Here is a 21781-nt window from a genome sequence, read left to right on the forward strand (position 1 = left end):
GAGCTGTTAGCACAGAGCCCGACATGGGGCTCAAACCCACAAACCATGAGATCATGACTTGAGCTGAAGTTGGACACTTAACTGACTGAGCCACCCAGGTGTCCCTTAAATGGAAATGTTTTCTTAATTTCCTTTTGGATGATTTATTGTTAGTGGATGGAAGTGCAATGGAGTTTTGTGTGTTGGTTTTGTATCCTGCCATTGTGCTGAATTCATTTATTAGTTCTAAGGGGAATGTTCTTTAGAGTGGAATTTCAGGTGCTGAGTTGAGAATAAGGAATTTGTTCCATGCATTCATGTAGGCCCCAAATCTTCAAGCATGCATAGGAATATTAACCTCATAATGGAATCACTTTATATCTTTAATACATCAGTGCCTTACAAAATGTAGTTTAAAAGAGACATGAAAGTATAACGTCTTTGTGAGAATAAATATTCTAATGTATGATGATGGTGCGCTGAAAAAGATAAAGAATTTGTAATTGCATGATGAGTTTTTAATGCACTGTTTAGCTAGTAATTGAGAATACTCAGCTAGAAGAAAACAAGGTCTGTCCTATTTGTATATATTTTTATTTGAGGATAGTTGACACACATTATATTAGTTCCAGGCATACAACATAGTGATTTGACAAGTCTAAACATTTTGCTGTGTTCACAAGTGTAGCTAGCATCTGTTACCATACAAAACACTATTACAATATCATTGACTCTATTCCTTATGCTCTGCCTTTTATCATCGTGATTTATTCATTCCATAAGTGCAAGCCTGTATCTTCCACTCACATTCACACATTTTGCCCATTCCCCACCCCCTCCCCTCTAGCAACCATCAGTTTGTTGTTTGCATTTGTGAGTCTCCAGCAGCTTTAATTTTAACAGCCCCCAAATGGGACTGACCGAAATGTACATTAGTAGGTGAATAAATGAACAAATTCTTTTATATCTCTGTAATAGAATGTTACTTAGCAACAAAAAGGAACAAACTTTTGATACTTACAACCATGGAAGAATTTCAGAATAACTATGCTGAGGAGAAGGCAGACAAAAGAGTACATGTGATTCTGCTTATGCAAAATTATAAATTATGTGAACTATTCATGACAGAAGTGTTGCCTGAAATGGGGGTGGGAGAGGGTTGAGAGATGTATTGCAAAGAGACATGAGGAAGCTTTTGAGGATGATGCATATATTCATTACTTTGACTGTGGTGATGGCTTCACAAATATATATATATATATATATTTATATGTTAAATCTTATAAAATTGCTCACTTTAAATTGGTGCAGTTTATTTTTATGTCAGTTACAAATCAATAAAGCCATTAAAAATCCAAATTTAAGAGATCTCTGTTCTCAATATTGTATAAGTCTTCTGGTGTCACTCAAAATGCGAAACACTTTTCCTCTGGGTTCTCATTGGCTTAAACTGTTTTTTTTTTTTTTTTTTGATAGTGTAGATAATGACTTTCTGCATCCACCTGCTATCCTGCTTATTTTCAAACCAGTGTCATCTCAGTCTATCTGGCATTCTCCCTGCCATACCTGTATAGAAGTTGATAGCTGCTTGTCCCAAATTCCTTCCTAGCATAGTTTTGAGGCCGGTTGTGACAATTTGACTTGGAAAGTGGAGAGGAAGGGAAGGGACACGTGAACCAAAACAATATCCACTCTTGAATTTCTTACTCCCCTCTGCATGTGGGAAACCACTACATTGTTGTCTCTGGACTCATGAAGCTCCTTGATATGAATCCATGGACAGTGGCTTTCAACAGTGTGAGCTAAGCTTCTGTCTCTATGTTTAGAGATACATGTGTACAGAGCTACAGAAGATGTGTCCCTCTCCAGAACTTTATCTTGATAATCCTGATCCCTTACCTTGTGGGGAGAAATTATTTCATTCAAGGTTGGCAAGAAAATGTAACAAATGGATGGCAGTCAGAAGCATCTTTGAGCCTAAAACTTGTTAATAGTATAGTTTTAGTATTTGTTGCCTATTTCACATTTAACAGCCACCTTATATTTACATCAACAAACAGTGAGAGAATGAGAATCTCCGATCATTCAATAGGGATTCAACAACTTCATTTATGACGTTTCTTCTGTCTAGAACTCATATATTCACTTTTTACTGGTTTGGAAAACCGGGAATATTTGACTATTAAAATATTTGTTTACAAAATAGGGTGACTTTTCTTCTGAAAGCTTTTGTTAAGAAGATAGTACTCCTTACAATTGGTATTATTTTAGGACCAAGAAATACTATATTTCAGATAAAGGCCACATGTTCATTATTTCTGTTTAAGAAATATTTAGTAAGTATTGGGGTGCCTGGGTGGATCAGTCGGTTAAACATCCGACTTTGGTTCAGGTCAGGATCTCGTGGTCCGTGAGTTCGAGCCCCGCATCGGGCTCTGTGCTGACAGCTCAGAACCCGGAGCCTGCTTCGGATTCTGTGTCTCCCTCTCTCTCTGTCCCTCCCCTGCTCACACTCTATCTCTGTCTCTGTCTCTCTCTCTCAAAAATAAATAAACATTAAAAAAATATTTAGTGAATATTAAAAAAGGACAGCCACTGTTCTAACATTGGGGTACAGTGTTGAAAAACACAGAACCACTCAGTAATGACTTGACTTCTTATTACCTTCTCTGTATTCAATCCCAGCCATTTTCTGGCAGTCAGTGGATTATAGGCTGGCCCACAGTGGATACGTGAAAACATAAAGTACAGAATTAAAATGTGTTAGAAGGTTGTTATCTTCAGCTACAGAAATAATGCTCTGGGATGCTCTGTTAAAGAACTTCCACATTAGGTAGTGACCTAAGAACAAAATAGACCTGAGAGGTCAGGATTGCTGCTGTTCAGATTTCCAAGTGCCACCTGAAGACTGCCATGTGCCTCATAAAGTCAGGGACAAAGACATCTTGCTGACTCTGGGAGGACTCTGGCCACCATGCATCCCGTTTCAGTCCCCCTCCAGCAGGGGGTGCAGCTTCCTAACGCAAACACCTTTCCTGAGAAATGTGGGCTTCCACTGATCATTGCTCTGTCTCTCCAATGCTTCTTCTTGCTACGAATGAAGCACATTATCTAGGTGACACTCTAGAGATGAACTCTTCTCCAGGCTTCGTGACTGTGGTACTCTTGATGCTTGGTAAGTAAAATGCCTCTTAGTATTTGGATTCTTTCTTCTGTTCTGTCAGCAAAACATATAAGTATAAATTTATCCAGGACGTTTATGCCCAAGGTAACACAGGTCTCTTTTCTTTTTTCCCAGGACAAACCCACGGAGACTCAGTGACCCAGATGGAAGGCCCAGTGACCCTCTCCGAAGGGGAGTCCCTGACTATAAACTGTACTTATTCAACAACAGGGACCCCCACTCTTTTCTGGTATGTCCAGTATCCCGGAGAAGGTCCACAGCTCCTCCTGAAAGCCTTGAGGGACACGGAGAAGGGAAGTCACAAAGGTTTTGAAGCCACCTACAACAGGAAATCCAAAACCTTCCACTTGGAGAAATCCTCAGTGCAAGTGTCAGATTCGGCTGTGTACTACTGTGCCCTGATGGACACAGTGACAGAGTCTGCAGGGGGAGCTGAGCGCAAACTCTGAGCAGAATAGGGGCCCAGATGCTGAGTGTCTCTGACTGATCCACTCTGGTTCCAGCACAGTGTATGGTGGTTTGTTTCTCAGTGTCTGCTTGATACAAAAGTCATACAAATGGCTAGAGCATAGAAACCAGAAGGTGCTGAGGTCCAGCCACAGCAGGTCCAGGGGTTCCCGAAGGATGAACGGCATTGGCGAAATAACAAATGGAAACAGACAACAGCAGTGTGTTAGACTGGCTGCTTTATTGTGGCAAACGTGTCATTATATTTGTTAGCAATTTCCTGGTAGCGTGCATCATCTATGTTTCTCGGCATTACCTAATTCTAAAAATGTTCCTTTGTGTAAGCACCCATTAAGGAACATTATGTTTATTTTCCTGTTATGTTCCCTCCTGCCCTTTTGGTTATAGATTAATTTCTTCATATTACTTTCATTATGTATCTACGTTTATTTATAGTCTGTAAAACATTTGCTTTGCTATTTTCATGAAAGGTCATCTAGCGCTCAACACCTCAAGTGGGATGTTTACAGGGACATGACTTCTTTTTTATTTATTTTTTTAATTTTTTTAAAAACTTTTTTTAAACGTTTATTTTTGAGACAGAGAGACAGAGCATGAATGGGGGAGGCTCAGAGAGAGGGAGACACAGAATCTGAAGCAGGCTCCAGGCTCTGAGCTGTCAGCACAGAGCCCGATGTGGGGCTCGAACTCACGGACCGTGAGATCATGACCTGAGCTGAAGTCAGACGCTTAACCGACTGAGCCACCAAGGTGCCCCCAAAATAAAATACTTAGAAAAAATAATGGTTGATTAAAAATACACATCTATCCCTTGATTTTCTCTAAAACTCTATTCAAGAGATGGTAAAAACATCCCACAGAGCAGAAACCCACAAAACCAAACAGAAACAGAAAAGAAGCTATCAGCAGACCGTGATGCCAACAAATTTTAGAGAATGAGCAGTATAGGCAGAAATGCAAACTTGTGTGAGAGACTTGATGAAGAAGAAAACGAGGCCCAGTGCAGAAATACCTCTGTGTGTGCTGGGCCCTCCGGGAAGGCCGAGGGAAAAGAAACCCCACATATTTTTGAATATTTTGAATAACTGAGGAGGAGGATGTTGCCTGTGTTGGTACATGCATGTATGCCTGCATGCACACACACGTGTGTGTGTGTGTGTGTGTGTGTGTGTGTGTGTGTGTGTGTGTACTGATCCTATTGGCACACAGGGAAGGAAAATAAGTGGACCGCGAGAGAAAATTCATAAGGAACAGAAGAGCCATGCACTCCACGGCCGTTTATAACAAGCAATGATCACTTTCTAAACTAGCAGAAAACTGGAAGTTGATTTTTGAGGAATTGAAAAGAGCACATAAAAAATTTCCTTCCAAATCTGTGTTATAAGCTTTCTGATTTTTGCTTACCAGTTATGCTTTCTTTTACTTAAAAATTTTTTTCCCTTCTCCCTCTAACCCCACTGTAACCACTGATCTTTTTACTGTCCCCATAGTTTTGTCTTTTTCAGAATGTGATATAGTAGGTATCAAACAGCATGCAGCCTTTTCAGATTGGCTTCTTGCACCTAGAAATATGCATTTAACTTTCCTCCCATGTTTTCATGGCTGATGGCTCATTTCTCTTTTTTTTTCATATTTCTTTAATAATTTCAAACAATGATTTTTAGAATTAGAGTAAATCCATATACTCGTGTATCTATGTTGCTAAATTGGATTGAACTTGGTCTATGATATTTTTACCTATGAAAATAAGTATTTCCTTCAGTGATAATGATAATTTCAGAATATTTTGTGTTATGGACTGGATGTGTTCTGCCAAAATTCATACGTTGAAGCTCTAGCCCCCGGTGTGATGGTATTAGGAAATGTGGCCTTTGGGAGGTAATTAGATTTAGATAGGGTCATGAAAATGGGACTTCCATGATGGGATTAGTGTCCTTATAAAAAGAGGAAGAGATACGAGAGCTTCTTCTCACCACCAACTGAAGGGGTCCATCTATAAGCCCTAAGGAAGGAGTTCACCAGGAACTAATCTGCCAGCAGTTTGATCTTGGACTTCCCAGATTTCAGAACGGTGAGTAACAAATATCTGTTGTTTAAGCAACACAGTCTATGGTATTATGTTACAGCAGTCCTAGATGACTAAGGCATTCTGATAAAACAAACTTTTTTCCAAATATTTCTTAAATAGTTTAAATTACTGTAAAGATATTTTAATTCATATACCACTGGCTGAAAAATCCTTTATTCTGTGGGAATCTTAAGGCTGACCTTTATTTCCTTAGACTTCTGTTTTTAAAGTTATTTAGACATTAGGTGACAGCTCATTTCTTTTTAGCACTAAGTTTCCATTGTTTGGACATACCATAGTGTATTTACCCATTCTTCTACTGAAGGACACCGTGGTTAGTCAAGCGAGGCAGTCATATTATACAGATAGCGAAGTTGGGGTGGGCAGAAGAGGAACAGTGTGTAAAGTTCATCTCAGGTTTTCAATTCTGCCATTCCATATAAACTTCAGCAGACATCTAGAGTCTATAGCTCTATAAATCCATAATGAAGATAATTCTTTGAGCACAGGTACCAGGATAGGAATATTTCTGGGCATTATAACCATGGAAACTGAACATAAAATATTCCATTATCTGCTTTCAATTTTTTGACTGTCATGATTAAAATTCCCTAGTCCAACTGATAAGAAAATTATTTCAATACCCCCACTATCCTACCTTTTCATATATCTTGGCTGAGAGTAGAGTGAACAAGAATGAAGAGAAGAGATAAAAATAAGGAACAAAAATATAGTGCGATATTTACTTTGATCGGCAACATGGGGCCTGGCCAGAATCAGCTGTGTGGGTGAGAGGGGGGCCAAAAATTGCACAGGAAAGGTACAGAGCTGGAAATTAAATCAGAGTGAATGTTTTGTAGACATCCTATTTTTTACCAACTAAATTCTGGTTGGAATCATTTTCTATTTTGTCTTTGTTTCTAGAACTTTCCTGATATCAAGAAACTGTATTTACTTCTGTAATACACTAGTTTTTCTTTATTAGTATTTTTATACAACTGAATTTTTACATTGTCTGCCAAACTATTCAATTTGGGGAATGGAGCCACTCTTCAAGGATGTGTAATTCATTGAGAAACTGACTCTTCCAGAAATATCATTCATCCTTCCTCCGTCACAAACCCACAAATGTCTTAGATAACATGTTTTAAGAAAAAAAAAACCCTTATACAGTCATGTATTGGAAATACCTCCCCTACCTCCTGCACTGTTGGCAAGCACAATTTTGGAGAGATTACTGTGCACAAAGATTACTGTGTATGTGCTCCTTCAAATCTGTATTTTTGTATTCTTTGGGGAAATACCTAACAGTGCAATTGCTGGATCATAGGGTAGTTCTAATTTTAGTTTCTTGAGAAACCTCCATACTGTTCTCCAGAGTGGCTGCACCAGTTTGCAGCCAGCAGTGCAAAAGAGTCCCCCTTTCTCCACATCCTCGCCAGCATCAGTTGTTTCTTGTGTTGTTAATTTTAGCCATTCGGACAGGTGTGAGGTGTATCTCATCACAGTTTTGGTTTATATTTTTCTGATGATGAGTAATGTTGAGCATCTTTTCATGTGTTAGCCATCTGGGTTTTTTCTTTGGAAAAGTGTCTGTTCATGTCTTCTGCCCATTTCTTAAGTGAGTTATTTGTTTTTCCAGTGTTGAACTTGATAAGTTCTTCATAGATTTGGATAGTAACCCTTTATCACATGTATCGTTTGCAATATCTTCTCCAATTCCAGAGGCTGCCTTTTAGTTTTGTTGATTGTTTCCTTCACTGTGCAGGTTTTTATCTTGATGAAGTACCAATAGTTCATGTTTGCTTTTGTTTCCCTTGCCTTCGACAACATGTTAGTAAGAAGTTACTGTGGCTGAAGTCAAAGAGGTTGCTGCCTCCATTCTCCTCTAGGATTTTGATGGTTTCCTGTCTCAAATTTAGGTCTTTCATCCATTTTGAATTTATTTTTGTGTATGGTATAAGAAAGTGGTCCAGTTTCATTCTTCTGCATGTTGCCTTCCAGTTTTCCCAACACCATATGTTGAAGAGACCTTTTTTTCAATTGGATATTCGTTCCTGCTTTGTTGAAGATGAATTAACCATATAGTTGTGGGTCCATTTCTGGGTATTCTGTTGTGTTCCATTGATCTGCGTGTTTGTTTTTGTACCAATACCATACTATCTTGATGACAACAGCTTTGTAAGATAGCTGAAATCCAGAATCGCAATGCTTCCAGTTTTATTTTTCTTTTTCAGGATTGCTTTGGCCATTCAGGGCCTTTCGTGGTTCCATGCAAATTTTAGTATTGTTTGGTGTAGCTCTGTGAAAAATGCTGGTGGTATTTTGATGGAGATTGAATTCATCTTAAACATTTTAAGTGTTGTGTTGTAACTTGAATTCTGAGTCTGATATATTTTTTAAAAACTGATTTCTCAGTTAAACTCATTAGTCTACTTTTATATGACACCTCATTTCTAACAGACTCCAGGAAGAATACACCATCATAGGTTTGGGAAGGAAGAAATATATTGTGCAGAACTTTTCATACCTCAGAAAACAGAAGGAACACATAAATTAGTTCTTGGAGGAGCCTCCAGGGGACGATGCTGCACAAACTAGAGATCTTGTTGCTCAACATCATCTGCTCACGCCCTCCCCCCTGCAGCTGGCTGAGTTCTTTGCAGACAGAGACAGGGACAAGAATCATCCGTCAGAAAGCTCCAGGCTCATCTCAGCAGCTTTTGCATTTTTATCTCAGCAAGGAACCTGTCCAAATTTACTTTCTCCACCCTTCTTATGTCCGAGGGCTTGGTTTCCTCAGCCAGTTTCTTGTCTGCTCAGGGGGAGATTTTCCTGAGAAGAGCCACTGCCTTTCTACTGCTCAGCCATGTTCTTGTTGCTTATCTCAACACTGGGGATATTTGCCCTGCGTGAGTAAAATTTCATATTAGTCTATAGTTCTACAGATTCAACTGGAAATACTGACTTTTCATTGTGAAGTGTGCACTGCTTTCACTGATACAACACTGATTTTGCAGGAGACACTGGAGCCCAGTCCGTGACGCAGCCTGATGTCCATGTCACTGTCTCTGAAGGAGCCCCTCTGGAGCTGAGGTGCAACTATTCCTATAGTGGAACTCCTTATCTCTTCTGGTACATGCAGCACCCCAACCAAGGACTCCAGTTTCTACTGAAGTACTTTTCAGGAGACACCCTGGTTAAAGGCATCAAAGGTTTTGAGGCTGAATTTAAGAACCATGAAACCACCTTCCACCTGAGGAAATCCCGAGCCCTTGGCAGTGATGCGGCCAAGTACTTCTGTGCTGTGCGTGACACAGTGTCTGGGACTGCAGGGGGAGCTGAACACAAACCACCATGGTAGGGGAGTTTTTGGAGACTGACGGTCTCTTCCTGTGGTATTATCAGAGATCTCTTGCTGTATGATGCCAAATGAGGCAAATAGAGCTGAGCAGACTCAGCTATTTCTATATAATTCTATAACTCCATGTCTGATAAACTTAATTTAGCAGGTTTTTGGTCTTTGTAGAAACTACATGATAATAAATAGTATTACAGAATGATGGAGAAGATAGTGTTCTGATCATATAATACCAGGATGCTTAAAGACTGGCCTTGAGGTTGACCGCCTATGAGGTTAACTATATGAGTTTTCATTTATCATTTCTTCTGTCAGCCAACCCAGAAAACAAAACATGAACCCCTCATGTTCTTTCCCTGAAAAGTTTGCCTGCTTGTTTCTTTCATCATTCACAGATCATCTTCTTGGAATTTTTTTTCCCCCTAGATCTTACTGTGCTGGTCAGAATGTGTCAGAATATTATCTTTGAGTGTCAATTCCTTTATTTAAGAGGGACTCTGAAAAATTTTAATGTATTTACTTACTAACTTACTTAATTTTAGGGGGTGGGGCATGAACAGGAGAGGGGCAGAGAGATGGAGAGACAGAATGCTAAGCAGGCTCCATATTATCAGTGCAGAGCCCATTGCGGGGCTGGAACTCACAAAGCGTGAGATCATGACCTGAGTTGAAATCAAGAGTTGGACATTCAACCAACTGAGCCACCTAGGCACCCCTTCTTTTAGTAATTTAAATTCTACAAATCTTCACCAGAAATTTTTGGATATAATCTCTTTTGCTGCTTCCAGCTATGGACATTTTTTTTTCTTCTTGCTTTTTCTCCTGTTCTTGTTTGATTTCATAGTTGGAATATTAGAGTTTGAATCTTATATGTTAACAACATTATAATTAATGATGTAGTAATTTTAACAATGCCAAACTCTGCTAGAAATATTGATAAGAATTGCAGTGAATACTAGGTGTCACTCGACCCAGTATAAACTTATAACCCAGTATAAAATTGTTTTGTGTTAGGATGGAAAGAACTGTGTAAGAAGTTTTATGGCCCTTGTGTTCTTGAAGTCTTAGAGATAACAAATACTCTGCAGAAAGGGGAGAAAGATAAAGAGGAAGCTTTCTAGCTGCTTCTTGGTTTATTCTATAATGTGTGAAAAGTGCCCAGCAGCCCTCAAAATATAGAGAGACTAAGTAGATCATCACTAACGATACATCAGAAGATCAACGGTAATTTTTAGGATGTGGTGATATGGTTATGTATAATAAATGTGTTTGAGTGACTGCTGGAAGGGTACAAGGAAAGTAAATGCTGGTGTTGGAGACATAAAATCTGGAATAAGGAATTTGTATTCCTTTAATGTCCTTCTCCTTCCCTCCTTCCCTTTTTATTTTTGGACCATAATCTCTCTACCTCTATTTTCAGGTGACACTATCATCACCTCAAGTACATTGCCCAAAGGGACTGTGGTGGGTCCTTTTTTAAGATTAGTAGGAGAAGGAGAATTACTAATGTTTTTGATTCTGAACTCAAAGTGAGTTTGAAGAAAAATAGGATTTATATCAAGGACCCTGAGCAGTTGGGAGATCATACCCCCACCTTCCCAACCCTACTCTACCTGAAAAATCAAAGTACCCTGTCCTTCTCCCTCCCTTTCTGCTTTTATTATTAGTTATTTATTTATATGATTATGTATTTTCTTATGTTTATTAATTTTTGAGAGAAAGAGACAGAGCATGAGTGGGGGCGGGGCAGAAAGGGAGAGAGACACAGAATTCGAAGCAGGCTCCAGGCTCTGAGCTGTCAGCACAGAGCCCGATGTGGAGCTTGAACTCATGAGCCGTGAGATCATGACCTGAGCCGAAGTTGGATGCTTAACCGACTGAGCCACCCAGGCGCCCCAGGTTACATATGATTTTTATGAGGAAATTTCTACAGTAAAGAATTATATTAAGAATAATGTGGGAATCCTGAGTTATTTTATCAATCAAACTAATAATTCTGACTTTTCATGTAATTAGCCAGTCTTACCCCATACCTCACCACTCAGAAGTGGCTGGCCTAAATGAAAGACATAATATCTTACTGAAGACTGCGTTACAATGCCAGTTGGGAGATACACCCTGACTGATGAGACTTTGTTAGTAGAAATTAACATGTGCTTCAAATCAGAGAAATTTATGTTACTTTATGCATTACTGTCTTTCACATAGTCAGAATTCATGGGCCCTGGAATCAAAACATAGATGTGGAAGTGGCTTCTCTTACTATTACAGCTAATAACCCACTATCAGACTTTGAGATTTCCATACTGGCAACTTTATGCTATGTGGATTTGGAGATCTTAGTCTTTAGGGAAGAATTCTTCTGCCAGGAGACAAAAAAAAAAAAAAATCTCTCTACTCAATGGATGATAAGTATAACTCCTGGATATTTTGAGCTTCTCAGTCATTGAACCATAAAGAAAATATCTATTGGCTGGAGTGGTTGATCTTGATTAACAAGAAGATATTGGGTTGCTTCTACACAATGGAAGCAAGAATACTATGTTTGGAGCCTGTTAGTACTTTCATGCTCAGTGGTGAAGCTTAATGGAAAACTATAGTTACCCAAACAAAACTGGTTGAGGGCAAGGGAAATATAAAGTAGAGATTGATTAAGGAAGCAATAGATGTCAGTCATAGCCTTGTGACCAATTACAGAAACAAAGTTGTAGTACTTTTAAATTTATTTTTTTAATGTTTATTTATTTTTGAGACAGAGAGAGACAGAGCATGAACGGGGGAGGGGCAGAGAGAGAGGGAGACACAGAATTGGAAGCAGGCTCCAGGCACAGAGCCCGACGCAGGGCTCAAACTCACAGACCCTGAGATCGTGACCTGAGCTGAAGTTGGAAGCTCAACCGACTGAGCCACCCAGGCGCCCCAAAGTTGTAGTACTTTTAAAAAGTGAAGTATAATGAACATATAATGTTATATTAGTTTCATATATACAACATATGGATTCAACAATTCTATACATCATTCAAAGCTCACCATGTGAAGTATAGGCAAAGTCATAGTACTTTTGCATATTTTGTATTTTCTTGTTATATATGTATGCTTACTTGTATGTGCTAAATCTTTCCTGCTACTATCTTTCCCATTTTCATTTTATATACAACCTTTTGGAAATTAACTTTACACTTTAGCTTATAGGTAACAGAATTCTTTAGAGGGGCTCTGAATCTGAAGAGTTATTAATATCATCAGTGATGGTGATGATATTGTATCCAGGCATCTCCTCATTTTGGGGAAAGGGTGAGAAGTTTTTTTAACTTGCCAAGAAGGATAGCAGTATCCTGAAGGAGGTAAAAATATTGAATTGTTTTGTTGTTACATGTGTTTCAAATATGTGTAGAAGTTTACATATAGAAGCTGAGTAGTCAAAGGGGTGGGAGAGATTTATTAACTCTCAGCTCCAAATTCATCTTTTGCTTGTTCTTAAAAATAGATTTTGTCCCTTCAAATATTTTCTTTGCCAGTTGGCACAACTTTAAAATTTTCAGTAGCAAGTGCAGGAAGAGAGGGACTTGCCTCCTTGTCTGTGTTCCCTCTGGCAAGCTCCTGCAGCCTGGGGGCGTCTCCAGCGACCAGCTCATGCCAGCACCTGCACCAGCTTCCTGCAAGGCAGTGTTCAGAAGCACCCAGGGGGACAGCAGCTTCCCTTAGCACCCCCATTTTTAGGTGGGTGTGTAGAAGAATGCCTCCCATAAGACATGTCCTTGTGAACATCTTTTCCCAGCATCCCAAAGGATGGTTTTCTGGCAAGTTCTCAAGGGTGGATTTCCAGCAAGGTCCACTGTTACCGCACCATAGTGACTTCTCTGCCATCCAGTGAGCCACAAGTGTGTCTTCTCCAAGGTCTGAGTCTCAGCCCTGGAGTGGATGGGAACCTCTTCCTGCATATTGTATCCCTGAGCAGTGGCTACACTTTACATCCCCTATTCCTGTAGGATTCCTCTTTCCTTCCTACTAGCCATTCCCTTTTTAGTCCAATATTCCGTTGTAGTTAATAATTCTTTTAAGTTTCCCCTAGTCAATTTATTGTGCAGTTTCTCTCTCCTGAATGGACCACTTTTGTTCATTCACCAGGACACTCAAGTAGCTGGAGAGCATCCCCTATTTTCTCTTCCCCAACTCTGCCTGAGACGTCAAAGCAGATTCTACTTCTTTACTGTTTTATATGATTATTATATAAATATGAGAAACTTCCCATGATAAAGGATTATATAAAGGGGATTTTGGAAATATTATATGAATCACTATTGAGTAATCAGTGAATTTAATTTCAATTTTTCCCATTTTGTCTATATTTGACCAGAAATTCATTACAGCACAGAGGCAAATTCTAATCAACTTTGGCAATATTTTATTTTAACTAAAACAAATGATCATTCATTGACTAATAAGAATGTGTCTGGAGATGGTAATTCCTAGTCATATTCTTGCATTAACTCCCTTATCCATCCTTATTTCTGATTTTTTCTGTCTTTTAAATAGGATGGAAAGGCAAAGAGAATATTAAAACAATCTGAAGAAACAATACTCCGTTCACCTGAGCAAGATTTTATGTGTCCCCTTCCAGTCATCCTCTTCCTGACAATGACTGCTCTTATTGCTATCACCGAAGATTGATTTTAACTGTTCTAGAACTTTAAATCCGGGAAATCATATGGTAGGGAATCTTTTGTACCTTGTTTCTTTCATTAAACAAGATTCACCCATGCTCTTGTATCAGTCGCTCATTACTTCCTATTCCTAAGTATCCTACTATCTGAATATATCACACTTTGTTTATTCACATCTGTATCCACCACTGGCTGGACACTAGATCTGTTAAGGGTGAAATCTTTAATTTCATTCATAAAGTTTGAAAGTACAGACTACCTTCGATTTTTATATTCTGTTGGTGCAAGAGTAGAGTGTGTCTCTAAAACATTTTAGCCAAGACATGTATCTTAGATACCTTTATTTAAAGACTCATGTTGGGGTGCCTGGCTGGCTCAGTGGGTGGAGCATGTGACTCTTGATCTCAGGGTTGTAAGTTCAAGCCCCATGTTGGGTGTAGAGATTACTTAGACAAAAAGACCCAGGCATAACATTAATTTTGCTATTTAATATACCCCTAATTTGCCAATAAAAACCTAACATATGGTATGCTCTCTTATTTAGTAAAGTTTCACATATTGCTCAAGATGTGGATATCTGAATTTTAGTTTCCTGTGCCATGGCTTTCCATTACAATGTAAGCTGATCCCCCCTCTGCAATTTGTTTTCCTGATGAGGGTCATTGCCTCTCCTTAGAGTTGAAACTTAATTCAAGTGGCACAAATATATGATATCTTATTGTCTGTGTTAAAAAGTTTTAAGGTAAATAGCACATCCTAACACTTTGATATATAGTTGACCCTTGAACCACGTGGGGAAGAAGGAAATGTGTGACCACCAACCCCCTGCACAGCATCCCTGACTTTCCCTCTGCCTGGAGTCATTTTCACCTACTAGCTTCATGACACATTCATTCACTTTTTCATAATTTAAGCTCCTAGAGAAACATGTACACATATGAATATAGAAGAATGCTCAGAAGGGTTTATTGTTGTTGTGTATTTCATAGATTAAAAAAAATCAACCTCTTAACACTTCTTCAATAGAGGAAGGGATGTATAAATGGTGGTATATTCCTAACATGGAAATAATGCAACAGAAGGATATATGTGTGTTAATATAATAAGACCCCTAAGATTTATTATTGAGTTTAGTTTCTTTCTTCCCTTTAAAAGAGAGAGCAAGCTGGGCGAAGGACAGATGGTGAAAAGAGAGAGAGAGAGAGAGAGAGAGAGAGAGAGAGAGAGAGAGAGTCGTAAGCAGATTCCAAGCTCAGCATGGAGCCCAAAATGGGGCTCGACCCCATGAGCCGAAATCAAGAGTTGGGTGCTCAACTGACTAAGCCACCCAGACACCCCTATTACTGAGTTTATAAAGCAAGTTACAGAAAGGTATGCACAGTATGTGTCATTTTGTATTAAAACCTGTAAATAAAACTATATTATATATTTTCTATGGATTCTTATATTTGGGACATGTGTGTAAATCTACGGTAAAACACCTGGAATCATCAACTCCAAATTAGTGAATAATGAAAAGGTAAAAACTGAGAGTTGTAGTCATAGGGGATTTTAGTCTTTATGTAATGTTTCATTCCTGTAGTAATTCATGCATTCATGAATTCCTCTTAAAATTAACAACAAGTAATAAGCTATCATAAAGGTTTATGTTTTCCTCTATGCTTCTCATCAAAAAGGCAGAAAAAAGAGAACAATCATCTTCTTCATAAACTTTGTCCAATCACCCCACATGCAAGTGTTTCTCCCTCCTCTGTGATAATAAATATTTTAGTTCATTCTCCTCTTAGGGTCCTACTCTTTGACTCTACTCTATTTATGTGTAATGGCCTTCCTGGTAGACTGTAACCTACTGTCTCATCTCTTTTACATATACTTAACACCTGGTAAATTGCCTCATTTATGGTAAAACTTCAGCAAATGTTTATGCATTTATTCTGCACTAGGTAGAACAACTCAAATAGCACAAGATGAGAATTGCCAAATTGTCTTATGTTATTGTCTTCCATGAAATTCCATTTTATTTTATTTCATTATTTTTAAATTTTTTTAATGTTCATTTATTTTTGGGAGAGAGAGAGAGAGAGAGACAGAGTGTGAGCAGAGAAGAGGCAGAGAGTGAAGGAGACACAGAATCTGAAGCAGGCTCCAGGCTCTGAGCTGTCAGCACAGAGCCTGATATGGGGCTCGAACCCACTAACTGTGAGATCATGACCTGAGCTGAACTCGGCTGCTTAACCCACTGAGCCACCCAGACGCCCCATGAAATTCCATTTTAAAAGTAGGATTTGGGGGCACCTGCGTGGCTCAGTGGGTTAAGCAGCCGACTTTGGTTCAGGTCATAATCTCACAGTTGGTGAGTTCGAACCTGGTGTGGGACTCTGTGGCTGACAGCTCAGAACCTGGAGCCTGCTTCGGATTCTGTCTTCCTCTCTCTCTACCCCCTCCCAGCTCATGCTCTCTCTCTCAAAAATAAATAAACATTAAAAAAATTTTTTTTTAAAAAGTAGGATTGGTTTACTTTTAATCCCCATTCAGTCTAAGCAGTTACTTTGTTTCCTGGTCATCTGCTTCATGAGGAAGCATGGAAGAATGGAGCTGGGGTCTGTGCCTGCTGAGTTGCCTGGTCTGAAGTGGTCTTTGTGAACTGTTTTGGTCCACTAGGGGGCACTCTAGGCTTTAAAAGAAAAAAAAAAAATATATATATATATATATATTTTTCCCAATAGTAAGAGAGTTGAACAATTATAAAGAACAGAAAACATGTAAGCCAATGAAATTATAGATAGCAAAGGTGGGGGGAAATGGGCAAACATACTTGTGTAAGGTTCATCTCAGATTTTCAAAGTTGCCATTCCATATAAATTGCAAAAAGTTGTAGGCTATTTCTCTGTCAACCACGGTGAGAATGATTGTCTGAGCACGGTATGTAAATAAAAACATTTCTGGGTACTCATGAGGTAGCTTAACAGAAAACATCCCCTGACGTGTTTTCAATTTTTAAATTGTTATGAATAAAATCCCCAGAACCACGGACCTAGAAATTATTTCAATACCCCAGATACCCTACCTTTTTATATATCCTGGGTGAGAATGGAGGAACAAGAATGAAGAGAAGAAGAAAAAAGAACAAATAAAATAAAATAAAGAACAAAAATAGAAGGAAAGGGGGATGACAGAATTTACTCTGACCAGTACTGGGTGGCCTGGCCAGAATAAGCTGTGTGGGTGAGCAGGGTGTCCAAGAGTTACACGGGAGAGGTAGAGAGGTAGAAATTAAATCAGGGTAGACATTATGCAGACACCCTATTTTTCACCAACCAAATTCTGGTTGGAATCATTTTTCTCATCTTCTTTTTTTAAATGCTTATTTATTGGGGCGCCTGGGTGGCTCAGTCGGTTGAGCGTCGGACTTCGGCTCAGGTCATGATCTCGCAGTTTGTGAGTTCGAGCCCTGCGTCCGGCTCTGTGCTGACAGCTCAGAGCCTGGAGCCTGCTTCAGGCTCTACGTATCCTTCTCTCTCTGCCCCTCCCCCGCTCATGCTCTGTCTCTCTCTCTCTCTCTCTGTCAAAAATAAATAAACATTAAAAAAAAAATAAATACTTAGTTGGAAGAAATAAAAAAAAATTAAATGCTTATTTATTTAATTTAAGAGGAGAGTGCAAACATTAGAGGGCTAGAGAGGGAGAGAGAGAATAGCAAGCAGGCTCCACACTCAGTGAAGAGCCCACCTTGGGTTTGAACACATGAATCATGAGATCATGACCTGACCCCAAATCAAGAGTCATACGGTTTACCACCAAGCCACCCAGCGCCCTTGGAATCATTTTCTGTGCAGATGGTGACTATATGTCTTGGTTTCTAGAACTCTCCTGATTTCAGGAAATTATTTTTACTTCTGCAAAGCAGAATGCATGCTATCAGATAGTTTTCCTTAGTCAGAATTTCGTATCACTGAATTCTAATATCGTCTGTCTAACTATGCAATTTGGGAAATGGCGTCACTCTTCTCTATGATTTCCAAGGTTCTGTGTAACTCACTGAGACACTAACTCTTCTAGAAATACCATTCACCCTTCCTCAGTCACTAACCCACAAATTTCTCACATAACATGTTTTAAGAAAAATAAAGACCTTATAAGTGCATATATTGGAAATACTGTCCCTACCTCCCTGCACCGTTGGCAAGCACAGTTTTGGACAGATTACTCTACAGTCTCCCTGGGCCGCTGTGGGTGGAGTCTCAGTCCCGGGACTGACAGGGTTCAGGTGTGATTGGTGCTCAGTGATTCTGGAGGGACGTGGTGACTGTTGACAACACAACTTCTCTGGACCCAAGACTCTACACTCTTCAGAGTAGGGGTGAAGGCACGTCAGCGACTAGACAAGGAGTCATGAAGAGACAGTGGGGAGCCCTGCTGGGGCTTCTGTGGGTGCAGGTTTGCTGTGAGTGGGGACGTCCCAGACGGGGCAGGGGAAGTTCACAGCCCGCAGTGGAGGGGGAGCTGGCACAGAACTCCTGCAGGGTCTACACCCTCAGCAGGTGTTCCCGGGAATACTCTATGGGTTTGAAAACTGCCTCAGTGGCTCTGCAGTGACTTCTTTTGTGTTTGGTTTTGTCTTTCCAAGCAGGGGTGAGAGGGATGGACGTGGAGCAGACACCTGCAGCCCTGAGCCTCCAGGAAGGAGCCAGCTCTACCCTGAGGTGCAATTTTTCCAGCTCGGTGACCTACGTGCAGTGGTTCCGACAGAACCCCGGGGGCGGCAGCCTCACCCGGCTGTTTTACATCACTTCAGGGATGAAGCAGGATGGGAGGTTGAACTGCACGGTGAACACTAAGGACCGGCACAGCAGTCTGCACATCAGGGCCTCCCAGCAGGAAGACTCAGCCACCTATCTGTGTGCTGTGGAGGCACAGTGCTCCCTGCTGCTCTGCAGCCTGTCCCCAAACTGCAGCTGGGCTCCCAGCCCAGGCTCCTCCACCAGGAAGCCTTCCTTGTGCAGCCGCATTTGCACAGCGTGCTTGGGACCATCTGGGGCTTTGCAGGCTCAAAGCTCGTGGAGGTAAACCTTGCCAATAAATTATTCAAAATGAAAGTGTGTATGTGCACATTGCATAAAGCATATTGGAGGGATGTTAGTTCCTAAAATGTTTAGAATCTCTGGTTTTGGAACTTGCTGCCACATGGGAAAGCAAAGATCTGTAGGCTTTGAAATAGAAATTTAAGATAAAGAAAAGAGCCTCAATGGAAAAGAATAACAGTTTCATGAGAAGTGTCAACTGATTCAATAACCGCTCATTAACACAGAAGCTAATTTGAAATTCATTTTTCTTATAACTTAAGACACAATAAAATACATAGACAAGCATTCTGAATTGTATAGAAATCATGAAGCCAATTTTAGTTTCATAAACATGGTCCTAAAGTTACAGAAAATGTCAGAAAAACCAATTAAATGCTTCCGTATAAATTTAAATTTAAAATTAAATTCAGATTTACATGAAACTGAATGGTATGTAAAGTCATATATATAAAAATTGTTCCACTAGAAACATCAGTGCTAGATTTACTTTATATTTCATTAATTTATCAGATACCTATGCTAATTTTCTCATAGCATATGAAACAGTCTTTAAGATCTGTTGCACCAACAGAAATATTCTTCTCAAAATTAAAAATTATCAAAAATTTCATTTGCAGTATTACATTTACCAACAACAATGACATGTTTTAAATTATATCGATTGAAACGAAGTTACTAAAAGTATAAATTTTGATAACCTAATAATTAATTTGGCGAAAGCAACCTAGAAAAATATTATTATAGTACACTACCAAAGTATTATTGGGTTTTTTTAGGGTTTGGTATGTTTAATAACTTGTATATGTTTATTATATTAATATTTATATATATTAATATACATTTGATTTTTTTACAGTTTGTTTATTTTGAGAGAAAAAAGGGGGGACAGAGGGAGAAAGAGAGAGAGAATCCCAAGCAGGCTCTATGCCCAGCACAGTGCCAATGAGGGGCTTGAGGCAGGGTCTGACCCTCGACGGTGAAATCATGACCTGAGCCCAAGTTGATAGTTGGATACTTAATCTACTCAACCACTCAGGCTGACTTTTTTAAAGACAGTTTTATATTTTATTACATAGTTTAATTTTTTTTTCTTTTTAAACATGGGGCCACAAATTTTCTGTTTCATTGCATACAGCCAATTATATAGCCAGCTCTGCCTGGGAAGTTTGAACACCCAAGTTAAACTGGAATAAGGGAACTAGAAGCCAGAAAGCAATCAGGCTGTATGAGAAAGCATTTGTTGCTTTACATACATTTGAGTAAGCTCACCATGGAGCCAACCCCATCTCACTGCCTGTGGTAAATTTTATACAGAGTGAGTAAAGTTCCATTTTATTCCATTTTTTTCCCTATAGATTGGGATCCTCCTTGAACCATCTTTGGTCTCCCAGAAGAAAAGAAAACCCAAAGAGGATCTTACCCTGAAGACTGTCTCTGCTTCTGAAGAGGCCCTAGGATTGGTTAGGACCAACCTCAGACCCACAAGATCACATGTGGTTGTAGAAACAGGCTTGGGGTTCCATGATTCAGGCAATTTCTCCTCACACTCACATCAGTCCACACTGCTCACAGCCAGTCCTCAAAAGACTTGCTTTGTTATATAGTACAAAAGAAATTTAGAACTGGAAGAGCCCTTAGAAGGGCTTAGTCCACTTCATTTTACAAAACAAAGGCTGTACCCAAGATGGTACCGTGGAACAATTAGGTTGTCAGTGAGCTGGGAGAGAAAGAAACTGAGTTTCCTCACTTTCTCTTTGGCATTCTCCCCACTGCCTCCTTGCTGCAGGGCCATCCTGCTGGGTAAAGAGATTGTGTCTAATGCAAGCCCAGCCAGTTATATCTCTGCAGTTTGGGTCTGGGAGAGCCATGGTCCAATCAGTTTGATTGCCTGAATGGAGAGTTGCAATTTGTGTAAATATCTGACACTTTGGGCAGGGAAAAGAACTCAGGCTGAGCCACTGTTATTCTACCTGCAAACTTACTTACTCCTCACTGGTTTCTGGAGGTGAAAGGCAAGGATGATTGTGTCACCTGAACACCTCCATGCATTTCTAAGGACTTTCCTAAAAATAGCAGATATATTTATATCCCAGGTGGACATCTCTTGAAGGCAAAATGTGAATAGAGAGCATCACTAATACATTGTTATGAAATGTAATCACAGCATTGGGAGACTACGGGGGAATATCGTCCTCATGCAGCTGGCCATCCATGAAGGTATTAGAAAAAGCCTTGCTAGGTCTACACTTTTTGATGATGAGTCAGGCAACATTCAATGAAATAATCATGGGGCTATGAATTTTGCCCAGGGGATGATTATACTTGTGCTACAGCTCGTATATAGGACATTGTGCTAAATAGAGCATACTCATACTATAACGTTCAGTTCTGGACAACATAACTCAAAAGGGAAAATATTGACTTAAAGTACATGTCTCCAAGAAGAGAGAAATTCACCCAAAGAAGGTTTTGGGAATTTTATCCTATGGAGGAGGATGGATGAGTAAAATGAGGAAGAATCTTATAATGGAGAAAATTTACATATGTAAAAACACACAATTTATATTTACAGACAAGTTTATATGTTGATTTTGATTCTTCATCAGAGTTGTCCCTAAATTTTTAAAGGTGTGGAATGTGATTGAGGATTTTTTTTTCTGCCTAATTTCAGAGGAGTAGTGAGTACAAGCCTTAGGAAAAGGGCTTCCACTTAATGTAGGTGAGGCAGTCTTGATTTCCCTAGGATCCGTTCTCATGATGAGTAGTCCACTTGTACTACTCCCCTGGGCAGCCATGGCAATATTTAGGCTTCCCTAGATTGTCTTCATTACATTGTAATTGGAGAATATCAAACTATTAAAGTAGATGAGAAAGGATTTTTGCCAGAAAGGGATAATTCTGGAAATCTACAGGACTAAAGAACTTTATCAGTGTCTTTGGAACACTGTAGTGGAGTTTGGGAGAAAAATGGCA

The 21781-nt window shown here is 39.5% G+C and overlaps 1 long non-coding RNA gene and 2 gene segments (V, D, J or C); 2 read left to right on the top strand and 1 right to left on the bottom strand.

Annotated features, from left to right (window-relative positions):
- The window catches only part of LOC125169083 (T-cell receptor alpha chain C region-like), a 780232-nt gene that overhangs the window by 128060 nt on the left and 630391 nt on the right, over positions 1 to 21781 (top strand).
- Positions 1 to 21781, bottom strand: part of LOC125169095 (uncharacterized) — a 121817-nt gene that overhangs the window by 59153 nt on the left and 40883 nt on the right. The window lies entirely within an intron of this gene.
- On the top strand, positions 8382 to 13770 carry LOC125169090 (T cell receptor alpha variable 8-3-like). The segment is given in 3 exon segments: positions 8382 to 8611; positions 8720 to 9059; positions 13597 to 13770. Coding segments are annotated over 3 exon segments (408 nt in total).

Source organism: Prionailurus viverrinus, chromosome B3 (genome assembly GCF_022837055.1).
Source record: "Prionailurus viverrinus isolate Anna chromosome B3, UM_Priviv_1.0, whole genome shotgun sequence".
In the NCBI taxonomy this organism is placed as follows: domain Eukaryota; kingdom Metazoa; phylum Chordata; class Mammalia; order Carnivora; family Felidae; genus Prionailurus; species Prionailurus viverrinus.